General features: G+C 44.6%; 1 protein-coding gene across 2 annotated transcripts; it reads right to left on the bottom strand.

Annotated features, from left to right (window-relative positions):
* Positions 1–9,227: 9,227 nt before the first annotated feature.
* LOC125544049 (protein ALTERED PHOSPHATE STARVATION RESPONSE 1) lies at positions 9,228–14,690 on the bottom strand. 2 transcript variants are annotated; one of them, XR_007299249.2, is made up of 7 exons: positions 14,336–14,690; positions 13,136–14,219; positions 12,621–12,790; positions 12,151–12,374; positions 11,151–11,481; positions 10,360–10,961; positions 9,228–9,527 (listed from the first exon to the last, which is right to left on the bottom strand). XR_007299249.2 is itself a non-coding variant. In XM_048707587.2 (7 exons), the coding sequence occupies exons 2-7, from the start codon at positions 14,037–14,039 to the stop codon at positions 9,413–9,415; spliced, it is 2,205 nt and encodes a 734-aa protein (XP_048563544.2). In that variant the 5' UTR covers positions 14,040–14,219; positions 14,336–14,690; the 3' UTR covers positions 9,228–9,412. The 2 variants fall into 2 exon arrangements, 1 of the variants encoding a protein (XP_048563544.2); XM_048707587.2 differs by having other exon boundaries at positions 10,501–10,961.
* Positions 14,691–16,028: the final 1,338 nt, after the last annotated feature.

Raw genomic sequence — 16,028 nt, 5'->3', positions numbered from 1 at the left:
ACGTACAGCCCGGGGACGTCTCTTCCTTCTTGATCCAACAAGGGGAGAGGAGAACTTGAGGGAGAACTCCGGCAGCACGACGGCATGGTGGTGGTGGTGGAGCTCGTGGTTCTCCGACAGAGCTTCGCCAAGCACTACGGAGGAGGAGGTGTAGGAGGAGGCAGGGGCTGCGCCTGGGAAGGGGTCTGGCTGCCCTCCCACCCCCACTATTTATAGGGGGAAGGGAAGAGGGGACCGCCCCTCTAGATACATCCAGAGGGAGGGGGCGGCCAGGAGGGGGGACTTGCCCCCCAAGCAAGGTGGGAGGCGCCCCCTCCCCTAGGGTTTGCAACCCTAGGCGCCTTGGGCCCTTGGGGGGCGCACCAGCCCACTAGGGGGCTGGTTCCCTCCCATATCCAGCCCATTAAGTCGTCCGGGCACGTGGCCCCACGCGGTGGACCCCCGGACACCTTTCGGTGGTTCTGGTACAATACCGATAACCCCCGAAACCATTCCGGCGACTGAAACTGGACTTCCCATATATAAATCTTCACCTCCGGACCATTAAGGAACTCCTTGTGACGTCCAGGATCTCATCCGGGACTCCGAACAACCTTCGGTAGCCACATATAATTTCCCATAACAACTCTAGCGTCACCGAACCTTAAGTGTGTAGACCCTACGGGTTTGGGAACCATGCAGACATGATCGAGACATCTCTCCGGCCAATAACCAACAGCGGGATCTGGATACCCATGTTGGCTCCCACATGTTCCACGATGATCTCATCGGATGAACCACGATGTCGGGGATTCAATCAATCCCTTATACAATTCCCTTTGTCCATTGGTGTGTTACTTGCCCGAGATTCGATCGTCGGTATCCCCATACCTCGTTCAATCTCGTTACTGACAATTCTCTTTACTCGTTCCGTAACGCATGATCCCGTGGCTAACTCCTTAGTCGCATTGAGCTCGTTATGATGATGCATTATCGAGTGGGCCCAGAGATACCTCTACGTCATACGGAGTGACAAATCCCAGTCTCGATTCATGCCAACCCAACAGACACTTTCGGAGATACTTGTAGTGCACCTTTATAGCCACCCAGTTACGTTGTGACGTTTGATACACCCAAAGCACTCCTATGGTATCCGGGAGTTGCACAATCTCATGGTCTAAGGAAATGATACTTGACATTAGAAAAACTCTAGCAAACGAACTACATGATCTTGTGCTATGCTTAGGATTGGGTCTTGTCCATCACATCATTCTCCTAATGATGTGATCCCATTATCAACGACATCCAATGTCCATGGTCAGGAAGCCACAACCATCTATTGATCAACAAGCTAGTCAACTAGAGGCTCACTAGGGACATATTGTGATCTATGTATTCACACATGTATTACGGTTTCCGGTTAATACAATTATAGCATGAACAATAGACAATTATCATGAACAAGGAAATATAATAATAACCATTTTATTATTTCCTCTAGGGCATATTTTCAACAAATGTCTAATCAAGATCCCGCCGTTGCTGGCTCCTTGATTATTTGCAGCGACACACATGTTACTCGACATGCCTTCATCTCCACTCTTTTTTCCCAACCATCGTTATTATCGTTGGTAAAAATCTCACATGCATGTTTGTTTGACCCTTCGCCATTCTGTCACACAGATCAGTTTGTGCCACCATCCTACATAACTTGAATGTTTACTACAACAACCTGCCATGGAAAATCTAACCATTAGAGTGACTGCTTAGCTACTACGGCCTGTCCCTGCTAGCTCCGATCATCATGGTGACAATCGCTCGTCAAGAAAAACATGGTGACAACTACGGGGTGAGTTATTTTCTTGGTAGCGTTTGGACCTTCATAAATACGCGGTGCATTAGTTGGTGCATATATCATGCTAATTGCTGCATTAGCATCACTATAGAAAAAATACATGTAGCTGTGTATCATCGCGCGCGTACGCTGAGTGCAAAAACACGGGTTCTCGGCTTACAACAACATAAACCGAGGAGCGAGCAGAAATGCACATGCATGTTATGTGTTATCTTACCGCCATCTTTGCAAATTCATGATTAAGTAATCCATATCTGATCAGTTAGGATCATTTATACCATTGCATTTGTATTTGGGGATTAATGTATCATAACAATCATACATGATTCCATCATTAATCAAGTTAATATTGATCATGTTTTTGAATCTTGGATTGCTTGCAAATCTGACAATTAATTTACCACTCAAACAACTTTGAAAGTAGCAATAGAATAGTGCAAGTGCTCAAAAGTACAAAGTGCCATTCTTGAAAAAACATACACTCTCACATAGAAAACCTTCATACCAATCTCCCTCCAAAGACCTAGGTCATACCAGTACTTCTCTGGAATATGATCCACACTGATATGATCACTATATTCATTTATCTTGTACCCGTTGCAATACACGGGGGCTTTTGTTAATATGAATAATACTTTTAACTCCTATATTACTCGGAGATAGCTTCCAACCTAGAGAAACATATCATTTAGACGTGGCAAACAAATCAACATATGAAAACACATGCCTAATGCTCTACACATTTTTTTACAAAATAGATGCTTTGAAACTGCTATTTTTGAAAGTATTTTGGACACTGAATTTTTTCAAACTGACATTAGTGTCATTTCATCATGAAACTTTGCAGACAGATGAAACATTTAACACAGTTTGTCACAAAAATTCAGAATCTTTTGACATTATGTATTTATTTTTCTCTGTTTACTGTTCATCCCGGGTGCTTTTGCATCCACAGTCAGAAGTTAGACAGTCAGGTAGAGATAGAATTCAGTTTAAACATTGTTTGAGCTATCCTCCCAACTGTGGTCTCCTGTACTCTATCTTTTGTAACAGGAATGCATCCTTGCAATCGTTCATGTCTTGTACGCCACGACTGGTTATCGCCTCAATCAATATAAATACACGCGGTCACCTACGGGTGGAGATACGCTTCATCTTAAAAGAAGGCACTTTCGAAAGATTTCGACACTCATTGAGTGAGGATCCCATAAAAGAACTAAGTGCCTTTTTATCACACCTTATTGAGATAAATACACTGACAATACTAAAACTTGCATCAAATGGTCAATTTAGTTCTAAGACTTGTAAAGACGTGATTGTTGTTAGCTAACTTGTCATCTCATTCATATACATTGATTCCGTCCACATTCGTGCTTGTGTGGCATGAAGCGTGGCACTCCTCCATAGGTCAGTATCTGGAAGCCCACACACAATGGATTTTTTTAAATCGTTGGGTGGAGGGTTCGAACCTGCAACCTACTGCTAGCACAATCACGGGGATAGCAACAACACCCACTCACAGTTGATGTCTAATATGGATAACCATATTTTATATTCTTTTCCTACAACATTTTATATTCTTGCGGTGGTCGATTAGCTCATCCAACATGATGCTCTATCGCCTCCGTCAAATCTCTTACAAGAAGTCCTTCACGAAGGACACCATAAGCGAGGGACCAAGGGGAGTAGCGGCGAGGCATCGGTGCGCGCCACGGCCGGCACAAGTTTTCGGGCTGTGCGTCGTCGCCCTATCAAGCGTTCGTTCTTTGCGTCTGCCCGTGCGTCGAGAGGTAGAAGAAGAAGAGGGGAGAGAGCAACCATGGGACCCAATAGTAAGTGACTCGGCGAAGAGGTACACGCTGATGACCTGGATCACTTATCTTAAGAAAATAATATAGTGATCTTTGAGTCAAGAGAGAGTCTTTTCCCCTACGCACGAGGCTAGGGTTTTCTTTTCCTCCTGGGAGATTGCGATCGCCCTTGAGTCCTATCGATATATGACCGGCCCCGTGGTTCTGGCAGGCCGCCGATTGTCCTGGCCGGCCCTCCTGTTCCCTGCTTGATGGCGAACCCCTCCGATGCTCACTCCGCCACGAGCGGGGACTACGCGATGGCCGCTAAGGCCGATCTTGGAGAATTTTTTGATCAAATCGATCTCAACGATGAAGAACTTGACGATGTCATGGTGGATGAAGATGATCCAGAGATCAACGAGAGTGTTCAATGGCTTGCACTGGCGAGGGTTCATACGCGGAAAACCTTCAGCCAATCTGCATTTTATAAAGGCATGAGAGCAGCCTGGAATCCGGCGCAAAGTGTGAGGTTCCACCCCGTCGGCCCTAATCTGTTTGTTGTTCAGGCATACTGCCTAGGGGACTGGGAACGCATGCTGATGCAGGGACCATGGTTGTTCCGCAACTGGGCTGTTCTTTTGTGCCCGTATGATGGATTCAGCAATGCGGAGGAAATCAATTTTGTTCATATGCCTATATGGCTCCAGATTCACAAGTTACCTGAAGCTTATTGCAAGGAGAAGCTGGTTGTAAAACTTCTGAAGGATGCAGGCGAGATACTGGACATGCGTCTGAATGGTAATACCCGCGGTGATTATGTGAGGGTGCGGGTTAAGCATGATATCGACCGGCCGCTCACAAAGTATGTTAGCATTGTTCGCGGCAAGGAACGCCGAGTCTATCTGGTCAGGTACGAAAAGTTAGCAAGGTTTTGTAAAGTATGTGGGCTGATAGGGCATGAGTTCAAGGAGTGTGGCTTGGGTATTCATGATGAAACAAATATGAAGTATGGGGACTGGCTGTATGCCGAGGGGCCAAATAATACTCGTGCTGATGCTCCTCCTCAAAAAAATAGTGAGGCGAGAACTAGAGGAAAGCAAGACATACAACAAACCAAAGATGGAGGCACAGAGAAGGATCGTGATGGAGATGATACAGAGCTAGCTGATACGGCTTCAAGTCCAGTTAAAAGCCCTGGGGGACGGATGGAGGTGGATAAGGACCCGAGAAAGCGGTTAAATATGGATGCTACCGAGGTAATTAAAAGTGTTGGTGCAAACCATGCTCTCGGTCTGTTGGCCATCATAGATGGCAGTGGCGCTGATCAGAAGGAGGGGGTTTCTCCCTCTAGTAGTAATAGCAGCAAAATGGCAAGGATTGTGAAGAGTGGTGATACAAATGAGATATCGGCGGCCTCCCGCGAGGAGGACGGCCGGACACAATGAATATCTTGTCTTGGAACTGCCGGGGGGTGGGGAACCGCCGGACAGTTCGTGAGGTTGTGGCCCTCTCAAAAGCCAATAACCCCAAGCTAGTCTTCTTGTGTGAGACTAGACAATCGTCAGATAAAATTGAGAAAATCAAATGGAGATTAGGCCTGAAAGGTTTCTGTGGCGTTAGTAGTGATGGAAAAAGTGTCGGTTTGGCTCTGTTTTGGGACAAGTCTCTAATAGTGAATGTACTGGATGCTTGTAATCGGTACATTGATGTTTAGATAGAATATGTGGGAGCAGGAAATTCATGGAGAGGAACATTTGTTTATGGTGAACCGCGGGTAGAGAATAGACATATTATGTGGGATCACATGACTCGACTTCACGCTATCTCGCAGGCTCCGTGGTTTGTGTGTGGAGATTATAACGAGGCGATGTGACAACACGAGCATCTATCCAGAACCACACACTCAGAATCACAAATGGAAGCCTTGAGGGACTACCTCTTGCTATGTGAGTTGGAAGACTTGGGGTTTGCTGGAATCCCTTATACATACAATAATGGTCAGGCAGGAGATCGGAACGTACAAGTACGTCTTGATCGAGCATGTGCGGACGAAGGATGGCGTGAATTGTTCCCGGCGACCAGAGTACTCCACTTGGCATCGCTGTTTTCTGATCATTGCCCACTCTTGGTGCAGCTCGAGGATGTTCAGCTTCACAAAAAACGGGTATCCTTACCCCGATATGAAATCATGTGGGAGCGTCATCCAGCGCTTCCAGAAGTTGTGGCAAGTTCTTGGGCTAAGAATAAATCTAATGGTAAATTAGAGAACTTTGGTAATGTTCTGAAGGAAATAGAAACACTGAGGGAGCAGCTAGCAGACTTACAGTTCGCCGGGGCCGATCGTGCACACATACGCACCAAGATGAATCAGCTAGATGAGCTTCTGTATAGAGAGGAGATGATGTGGCTGCAACGTTCATGTATTACGTGGCTAAAAGAAGGGGAACGCAACACGACATATTTACATCGCCGAGCAGTTTGGAGAGCTTGTAGAAATTATATCCAACCACTCAGAAAGATAGATGGGACTTGGTAACATACACCAAGTGATATGGAAAGGATGGCCACTTCATACTTCAAGGAGGTGTACACCAAGGATCCCACTCTAGCTCCAGATGTGGTTCTGGAGTGTATACCTACCAAGGTTACTATGGAGATGAACGAACAATTGTGTCAACCTTATTCGGAGAAGGAATTTTCTGACGCATTGTTCCAGATTGGCCCTTTGAAGGCACCAGGTTCTGATGGGCTTCCTGCCCGGTTTTACCAACGGAACTGGGGGGTTTTAAAAATAGAGATAATTGCTGCAGTCCAGGAATTTTTTATGACAGGTGTTATGCCTGATGGAGTTAATAGGACAACCATTGTGTTGATTCCTAAGGTTCCTCACCCGAAGGAGTTGAAGGATTTTCGACCCATCAGTCTGTGTAACATGATATACAAAATTGTATCCAAATGCATAGTAAACAGGTTACGCCCATTACTTCATGAACTTATTTCTGAAAACCAAAGCGCATTCATCCAGGAAGGCTCATCTCGGATAACTCTATTATTGTGTTTGAATTTATCCACCATATACAGTCTCTAAAGGAGCAATCGCCAGCATTTTGTGTCTACAAGCTAGATTTATCCAAGGCTTATGATCGTGTTGACTGGGTGTTTCTGGAGAGGGCTCTTCTGAAGTGGGGTTTCTCTCAGCATTGGATTTCGCGGGTAATGGCATGCGTTTCTAGTGTGAAGTACTCGGTTAAGTTTAATGGGAAGTTACTTGAGCCCTTCATCCCATCAAGGGGCTTACGTCAAGGTGACCCATTGTCCCCCTTCCTCTTTCTGTTTGTAGCTAATGCTCTGTCGGCTTTGTTTAAAAAATCCATGGAGGAGGAGGGTTTGAAGGGGATAAGAATTTGTAGAGGTGCTCCGGAAATCTCTCATCTCTTGTTTGCGGATGATTCACTCTTGTTTTTTCAAGCTTCAGAACAGCAGGCAGTCATTGTGAAGGGTTTTTTGAACACTTACGAAGTGGCTACAGGCCAGTTAATTAATCCATCCAAGTGTTCCATCCCTTTTTCAGACCAGTGCCTGCCTATAGTTGCTTCAGGTATAAAGAGTGTGTTGGAGATAATTCAAGAAGTGTTTGAACCAAAATACCTAGGCCTGCCAGTGCCGGAAGGTAGGATGCATACAGGTAATTTTGAAACTGTCTAGGAAAGGTTGCAGAAATGATTGATTGATTGGAGTGAACAATATTCTTCCTGAGGGAATAAGGAGATCTTAATTAAGTCGGTGGCTCAGGCTATACCTGCATATGTTATGAGTGTCTTTAAACTCCCTGTTTCGGTATGTAATGAATTAACTCGCATGATGCGCCAATACTGGTGGGGAGTTGAGAAAGGAAAGAATAAAATGGCCTGGATGAGTTGGGACAAAATGAGGCTTCCAAAGTCTATGGGAGGTATGGGATTCCGCGATATGAGGGCGTTCAACCAGGCACTCCTCGCGAAGCAAGCATGGCGGCTGCTGGACACACCACAAAGTTTACGCACAAGGTTATTGAAAGCAAAATATTACCCCTCCGGTAATTTATTGGACATAGTGTTTTCACGCAATGGTTCAGCAGTCTGGAAAGGAATTGTACATGGTCTCGAACTGCTGAAGAAGGGGATCATTTGGAGGATGGGCAATGGTGCACTAATACGCACATGGAAGGATCCCTGGATTCCCAAGGGTGTCCTCTTTCCGGCTAATCACCCCGAAACGCAATTGCCGTCTGAACCGGGTTTCAGATTTTTTGGACGTGGAGGGCTGACCGGCTGCGAGAGTTTTTTTGGCATATGGACATTGAACATATCATGAAAATTCGTACATCCCCGAGGCAACGAACTGACTACATATCATGGTTTCCTGAGAAGACCTGTCAGTTTACGGTCAAGAGTGCTTACAAGTTGGCCACATGTGAGCATAACATTGCCTTCGCCGGGGTGCGTCTAGTTCAGAGCCAAGTGGTGTAAGGTTATGGAATGTTATATGGAAGTCTTCGGTTCCACATAAGATGAAAATATCGGCATGGAAATTGGCTACTGGAGTTCTTCCTACGGCGAAGTGCAAAGTGTATAGACATTTGTCGAAGCGAGCGACTTGCCCACTGTGTGGCGTCGAGGAAGAAGGAACTTTTCATGCGCTGGTGTCATGTGAGCAAGCGAGGCAAATCTGGATTCGTATGAGAACTCGCTGGCCCCTTCCACCCGACGAGTTTTTGCTGGAAAACGGGAATGAATGACTGCTACATTTGTTGAGCAGGTGTTCGGAGGATGTGCGTGATATGATAATTATGTTAATCTGGCGAGTATGGTAGCTTTGTTCGGATATATCACATGGGAAAGAAATACCACCTGTTGATGCTACGGTGGACTACTTAGATAGCTACTACAAATCCATCAAGCTTGCTGGCCCGTATTCTACGAAGGAGATATTGAAGGGAAAAATGCTAGTACATGCTGTTGTAAAGGAGCCAGTGGTGCATGCACGCTCCTCTAATACCCCTTGGCCTGCGCCTGGGCCTGATAAGGTTGCCCTGTCCTGCGCCTGGGCCTGATAAGGTTGCCCTATCCGTGGACGGTTCCTTCAAGGCATCGGATGGGACAGCGGTGGCTGGCATGGTTCTCAGAGACAGTGCGTGTCAAATTATCTTTGCAGCTTATAGAGTGATTTTTCATTGCAATGATGCATTGAAGGTGGAGTTGCATGCACTTATGCAAGGGATGGCTTTGGCCATCCAACATAGACAACTCCCGGTGGTGATCCAGTCAGACTCTTCGGAGGCATTTTCAGTTCTACCAAGCAATACGTTGGCTCGCTCGGCGTATGGACATTTAGTGGTAGAAATTAGAGATTTAATGTGTAATAGAGAGTTTTTACCTCAGAAGATACACGGTAGTCAAAATAGAGTTGCAGATCAGTTGGCCAATTATAGTCGCACCAAGTTCATCACGGCTGTGTGGGTGAACTCAGCTCCACTTTGTATCGAGGATTTGTAGCCTTTTGATTGTAGCATTACTATCATGCAATAAAAGCTCCCTTTACCCCACAAAAAGAAAAGAAAATAGTATAATGTAAAATTGTTCATATTAGACACCAATAGTCACTGGGTGGGATGGCTATCCATGTTTGCGTGGTAGCAGCACGTTGCTGGTTGGATCCTTGGCCCAGCAATTTACAGTTTTTTAATCCAAATTTATTACATGACAGGTGGGACCCATCGGTCTGTATTTGAAAGCTTTCCATGCCACTAAATAAAAATATGAGAATTCATCACGAGCATTGGACATATAAGTTGTAGCATCGCCGGTGCATGTACCTCCACCTTGTTTGTATTCATGAGCTTTTCTGTTGTAGCATCATATCTGGAACAAAAAATGACTATCTGAAATGTCGGTTTTGAGTTTACACAGTACACAAGAGACGACAGTGTATTAATAAAGTACATGTACTCCCTTTTTTATTTACTCCGCATATTAGTTTTGGTCAAAGTCAAGTTTTACAAGCTTTGAAAAAATTTATAGACAAAAATATTAACATATACAATAACAAATCAATACCATTAGATTCGTCGTTGAATGTACTTTCACATCATATAGATTTGTTATGCTAAATATTTATATCCATTTCTATAAATTTGATCAAACTTTACAAAGTGTAACTTCAGTCAACTTTAATATGCAGAGTAAATAAAAATGAAGGGAGTACCAAATTCTCATTTCATGTGGCTACCATGTGACGAATCTATCTAGATGGTGATGCAAGAGTTAAATGTGTGACAACGCAGACCATTTCGAATCGGAGGGATTGAATCTGAGTATGAAACAACCACACTTGTACTCCAACAAAGCACCAGATCACTGCTTCTCGTACTCAAATTAACACCAACATAATCTCATTTATATAACAGAAAATCGTATGTCTTATAATGGTTCTGCTGTAATTGTCTATATTTTGTAGTGAGTTTGTTGATGTTTTTGGCATCAACTTCAATAAAGATGGTTGTGTGAATCACAATGATGCAGAGGCCGGGGTTTTCGGAAGAACAGAAAATCATCCTCCCGACCTGACCTTGTGGCACTGGAAGTATAACAGTGTGAAGACGTGAGACTACTATTCAAGCTTTCAATCATACAGGAATCCTTTCAATGCAGCAGAAAAAATACTAGTACTAGTAGTTGTGATCCTATCACTAACCTCTTCTCAGTCTGAGACTGATCTATCCAGACACCTGTACTGACTTTTGAAATGTAAATCATGGCTAAACTTTCTTTGACAAGGGTGGTTTTTGGAGAAGGGTATTCACGTGGAACCAGCTTATGTTCTGCCTCTACTTACAGCGGGTGATCATCACAGGAAGAGACGGCGGGCGAAGCCGCTCCCGAGTGGCTAGCAGCAGCAGCAGCAGCAGCCTCGCTGCATCGGCTGATGCCTTCAAACGCCTGCACGCAGACTCCTGAGAACCCCGTCAGGGCATGGAACACGTTTGGGAGGCTCGTCTGAAGATGGTTCAGCGTCATGGCTCGACTGGTCCTCAAGGAGTTGATGTACCTGGCCTTCTCCTCCTCGACCTTCTTTCTGAACACGTCCAGCTTCGGGTCGTCCTTCGATACTGAGTAGCTCCTGGCGTGCGAACCCTGGCTTGAGCTCTGCATTGCGTTTTCGCTGTGTTTCTCCAGCTGGGTGTGGAACTTGCTCTCGATGTTGTCTGATTTCTTCTTCAGCTGACGCTCCTCAGCCTGCTGTAACACGATAGAGTGTATGACTGACAGAAAAGCTTTTATTGCTTCTGCTGCTACCTGTTTATACATACATAAAAAAGAAGGGAACATTAATTAAAGAAAGACCAAATGGTTAACATTAATTAAGAATGGAAGGTTCGTCGTCCAAATATGTATGATGAATGTTCAACCAAAACCACCCGCAAGCTTGATTTTGCAGTAACAAACAAAACTCTGAAAGAATATACCATGTTGGTTTTACTCTACCTTCTCAGGTAACTTCTTAAGAGCGTGCTCAAGTTCCCCACAGAGGCTACGGATTCCAGATGAACTTCTCATGAAGCCTTCATTATCAGGCAGGCAATCAGTGAGTCCAATCCATTCGTTAAGGATGGTTACGTACTCACGCTGCAAGGTGATCAGATTGCAGAAGGAATTGTGCCATGCAGAGACTTCGCCTTCCAACTGAGATGTTGCATAGCAATGGGAGTCAGTTGTCGGCTCACTGCCAGGTTGGTTGCCAAGGAGACTGGCTTGCTGGGCAATATGGTTCTGAACCTCATGGCACTCGTACATGTTTCTCCACATATGCACAAGTCTGAGTCACAAGCAAGGAAAATAAGTGTCAGAAGAGAACCGACATGAAAATAAACATTGCTATATACTCCCTCCGTTCCTCCCTCCGTATGTGGTTCATAGTGGAATCTCTCCAAAGACTTATATTTAGGAACGGAGGGAGTATCAGGAATCGAAAACAGAGACCGCACCCACATAAACAGAAGCAAGAAAAAAGTGTGTCAGAAGAGAAATCCGACATGGAAATAGCAGTCACAAGGGAGAACTGCAGAATTAACAGGACAGTATTGTAGCTATGGCAACTGAGTTGCGATTGCATCTGTCATTGGTGGGAAAAATACAAGCAGCACGCACCACAACAACAGTATGGCACAAGATGCCAGAGGTAAATACTAATTAGTATGGCTCAACATAAGTGCCGGCCATATCCTGAATGAAAATAGAGCTCCACTATGGCTCAACATAAGTGCCGTAAGAGCTATACTTGTGTCCCGCTTATGATGAAATTATTATAAGCTAGTATATCTTAACAAGTAACAAGGAAATGTGATAAACAGAGCTTCCTGAAAAGCATTGCTATATATCAGGAATCAAATACAGAGATCACACCCACATAAATAGCGTGATACTAGTAAAATATAAGCTTTTGAACTATATTGGATATGCTAGTTCACGGATTTTCAGAGCTCACCCTGCAGCTAATTCAATAACCTGAGGATATAACTCCTCATCCCTGATCTTTGATATGGTCAAACATGTCAAGCTTACAGCTTCCTCTAAGGACATTATCCGAGTTTGCAGTTCTTCGATATTTTCCCGAACTTTCTCTGCCTGCAACCTATCATGCTCCCCTGATTCTAGCTTCTTTAGCAATGAACTGTACTTTCTGTATTCAAGCCTTGCAAATTCTTCATCCTGCAATATAGGATAGTCAACAATGTGTCGACTTCTGGCAGCATAAGGTAACAAGTCAACATTTATTCATGATGCATCAATTTCCCCTATTGATAGAGGTAACAAAAAATTCCTAAACAATAAACGATTCATCAAAATCTAAGATACAAGCTATAAGCTGTTATCTCAATCCTTGAGCGTATTGTGCAATGCATTTCGGTGAACATAGACCAAATCAAAATAATACTTAAGACTCTCATAGTGCACCTTAACTAACTGATAGAGTTTTTGCTCCTCGTCATAAAGCTTATCTAGTGTTTTGCCATGATAACCGTATCCACAAGCATCAGTTGAGGATTCTCTGTTAGCATGTACAGACTTGAATGACCAGCTCCAGGAAAGTGTAGAGAAAACCTTGGCAGACTTCGAATTTTTTCCTGCACATAGAACAACAAACGGTATTCCTCAGGAAGTGATGGTTTGTTAAGAGGTAATAGGGAGACGTATGGAACATGGAATGTCGTTGATCCCGAAATATTAGTACTCCTGGTGCCATTACCTATTGCTTTGCAATGTGTTGGTGTATACTTGATACGTACATGACACTTGGAGAACCAACAATACATAGACAAGAAGGTTGGCATACTTCATAGTACATATGCATCATAAGAGGCTAGAGTATAAGGTTTTTTTTTCCGAATAGGCTAGAGTTTAACTTACCAAATGACATCTAAACAAAATATCAAGGATGATATATGGATGAGAAAAGCTAAATTTATTACCTTTCTTTACTTGCACCTCTGAGGGATCTAGCCGGCCGGTAGCAGAATCCAAAAGTATAACAACATCAGTCCCACTTGCGGCTGCTTTCAAGAAGTACTCATCAATCTCCTTGGCTATTTCTACCAGTGACTTGTCAGTCGCCCAGGCCATCACCGAAGTGTTCGAGTCCTTTGTTACCCAGCTGCTCATCATCGATGAGTTTTCATCACCCATAACCCTACTCTTTGCTGGGTGCAATTCCACACGCCTAAGTATGCCATCAGCATTGCCAGAGACACTTTGATCCTGTCCATCAAATTCTATGTTCGTTTCCACCCAATCGTCATCCATGCTGACCTGTGAGGCCATTTCTTTATCGTCCCGATCAGCCAACGAAGATGGAAGAAAATCCAAGGGACGCATAGTGATTGGGTCCGTGTACTCCCACTCCATACCGGGCGGCGGCGGCGGGGGCAGAGGCGTCGAGCAGCTGTCAGTGTCGTCGTCTTCATCCGTGGAATCATCCCCGTCGAGATCACCATCTCTCTTCTCCCTCTTTCTTATCCTTATCGGACTAAACGGTATGAGTGGTGGGGGGAGTGGTGATGGCGGCATTGAGGATGTCACCGAGTATGGTGGCATGGAAGAAGTCACAGAGTATGCCGGAGGCGGTGGTGGTGGCGGCGGCGGCGGAGGGGGAGGAGGTGGTGAGGCAACGACTGGAAGGGACTGGTGTGACGATGCAGTCTCCACCTCGGCGAATTGGCGGAGAGTGGCTCCTGTGTTGCGGAGTGCATGCAGGTAGGTGATGTGTGCGGCTGCAAGGTCGACACGGCGGCGCACGAGCTGCTTCATGAGGTTCCTCCTGTCCCTGCATCTCCTCACCGCCTCCTCGTCCTCCACTTTGGAGTGCCTGCAACCCATCTGCCGCCAACAACCTTGAAGAATGCAGATTGCAGCACCGGCTGAAAGGAAATCCCAAATCGGGGGCCTCAGTCAAGATTCCAGATCATCCGCAACACTCGGACTGTAGCAACTCCACCGAAACAAGAAAAGAAACTCTCACATCCTCGCACATGAGATTGCCCGCTCCTATATCAGTATCTGGCAGACAAAAGGGATGATCCAAACATCAAGATTCAGCTAACACAAACTGAGGCAAAATAATAATACTCGTAAAGAATAGCCCCGATTAACTCTAGCCTGCTCGGCTGACTTACTGGAAAGGAAGAAACGCCCGCCGGTCCGCAATCTTGGAGTCGGCGGCCAGCTTGAAAGCTAAGCAGCCCCGGTTGGAGAAACAAGGGATCTAGACAACCTCAAGAGCCCTCCCTCCCTCCCTCTGGTCAAGCACACGGACTGGTAGATGGTGAAGCAGAGGCGAAGAGAGAGGGCGAGACAATTGGGAACCGAGGGGGAGAGGGGAAAAGGAGAGGGGAAAGGGGAAAGCGAAGGTGTGGGATTTGGTTAGCTTTCTTTCCGGGCTGCGGTAAAGTAGCGGTGCGAGGAGGAAGAAATTGTGCAGGAAGGATGGTGGTGGTCAGAGGGGCTGAGCTGCTCCGCCGCTTTCCCCTGTCTGTCACGGAAACTCCTCCACTTGTCCTCTCATTTTCTTTTTTCCTTTGGCCTTCTCTTGCTTGCAGGTGGTATCGTATCGTTAGGTCCACGCCGTCCATGCAAGTGACTTCCAACATTTGCTATACGAGCTAACTACCTTTTTTTCGAATTATACGAGCTAACTACTCCCTCCATATCATATCACAATATAAAATCATTTTTCAAGCTAGTCTTATTGTAAGAGGAATAGAGGGAAGATTGGTTGAATGTATGTTTATTGCATGAGCTTCATGGACATATATACTCCCTCCGTTTCAAAATAGATGACCCAACTTTATACTAAGTTTAATACAAAGTTGGGTCATCTATTTTGAAACGGAGGGAGTATATAAGAATACATGATTAATTTGGAGTACATGACAAGTAGAAATAAATCATGCGCTATCTGATGCTTTCTGATATACTTATATGATATTAATAGTTTGGTACATATGGTATGAAATTAAAGTATGGGACGGTTTCGAGATATATCAAAATTACTTAGGTATGATTCCGCTGCCGTGAATTTAAAAAATGACAATGATTTTTTTTACAAGTTGATGACTCAAACTCTTTTATAACAAAAATATAAAACTATATATATTTGCAAGAAACGTATGCAAGTATATATATGCATGCATGGATTCAAGCCTTTATGGCTGGTCATGCATGCAATTTATGCTTTGCTTTGTTTATGGACGAGCTTAACTCTTTTTTGTGAGAAAAATGAATACATTACTAGAAAAATGAATACATTACTAGAAAAATGAATACGTAACAAAAAATGAACGTGATTAGCAGGGAATATGGCTCATGTATAAGAAAAAGGACTACATTATAAGTTTTTTTTGGGCCTTTAGTTAGCACATTAACCTTTCTATGGGTCTGGGTGAGCAGGTCGTAGCTCCTTTTAATGGGCAATGTATACTAAAAATGACAACAACTTTCTTACCACCTCGCTTGCCGGCCTGGTGAAAAATAGATATAAAAGCATCTACAGTTGGACTTAGCAAATTCGGCCCTCAAACGTCCATGGGCGGATCCGGGCACGTTCGTGGACACTGACTGGGCACCCCTTAAATATTGGGCCGGACATCCATATACGCAAATTCCGATTCTCAAATCCAAGCAATCCATGCACGTCAATCATACGATACAAACTGTTCGAACGCCAAAGTGTGAAAGAAAAAAAAAAGCAAATCATAGTTCAACAAACCGGACATAGCAAAATGAAATCAATGTCCGAGCATGACGGATGACCTAGGATCATTGGTTGGGCGCCTGCTCCTGCTCGTCCTGCTCTGCCTGCATCTGGGC

The sequence above is a fragment of the Triticum urartu genome, chromosome 3A, assembly GCF_056163025.1.
Source record: "Triticum urartu cultivar PI428250 chromosome 3A, HENAU_Tu73, whole genome shotgun sequence".
Classification (NCBI taxonomy): Eukaryota; Viridiplantae; Streptophyta; class Magnoliopsida; order Poales; family Poaceae; genus Triticum; species Triticum urartu.
This window is presented reverse-complemented; position numbering and strand designations above follow the sequence as displayed.

What these genes read in the sequence shown, in the direction of transcription:
- LOC125544049 (XM_048707587.2), bottom strand. Translation starts at nt 14,039, where the DNA reads ATGGGTTGCAGGCACTCCAAAGTGGAGGACGAGGAGGCGGTGAGGAGA. An exon ending in AACTCTATCAGTTAGTTAAG is followed by an intron (nt 12,375 to 12,620) that starts GTGCACTATGAG and finishes CCTATATTGCAG; the next exon opens with GATGAAGAATTTGCAAGGCT. An exon ending in GTTATTGAATTAGCTGCAGG is followed by an intron (nt 11,482 to 12,150) that starts GTGAGCTCTGAA and finishes CTTGTGACTCAG; the next exon opens with ACTTGTGCATATGTGGAGAA.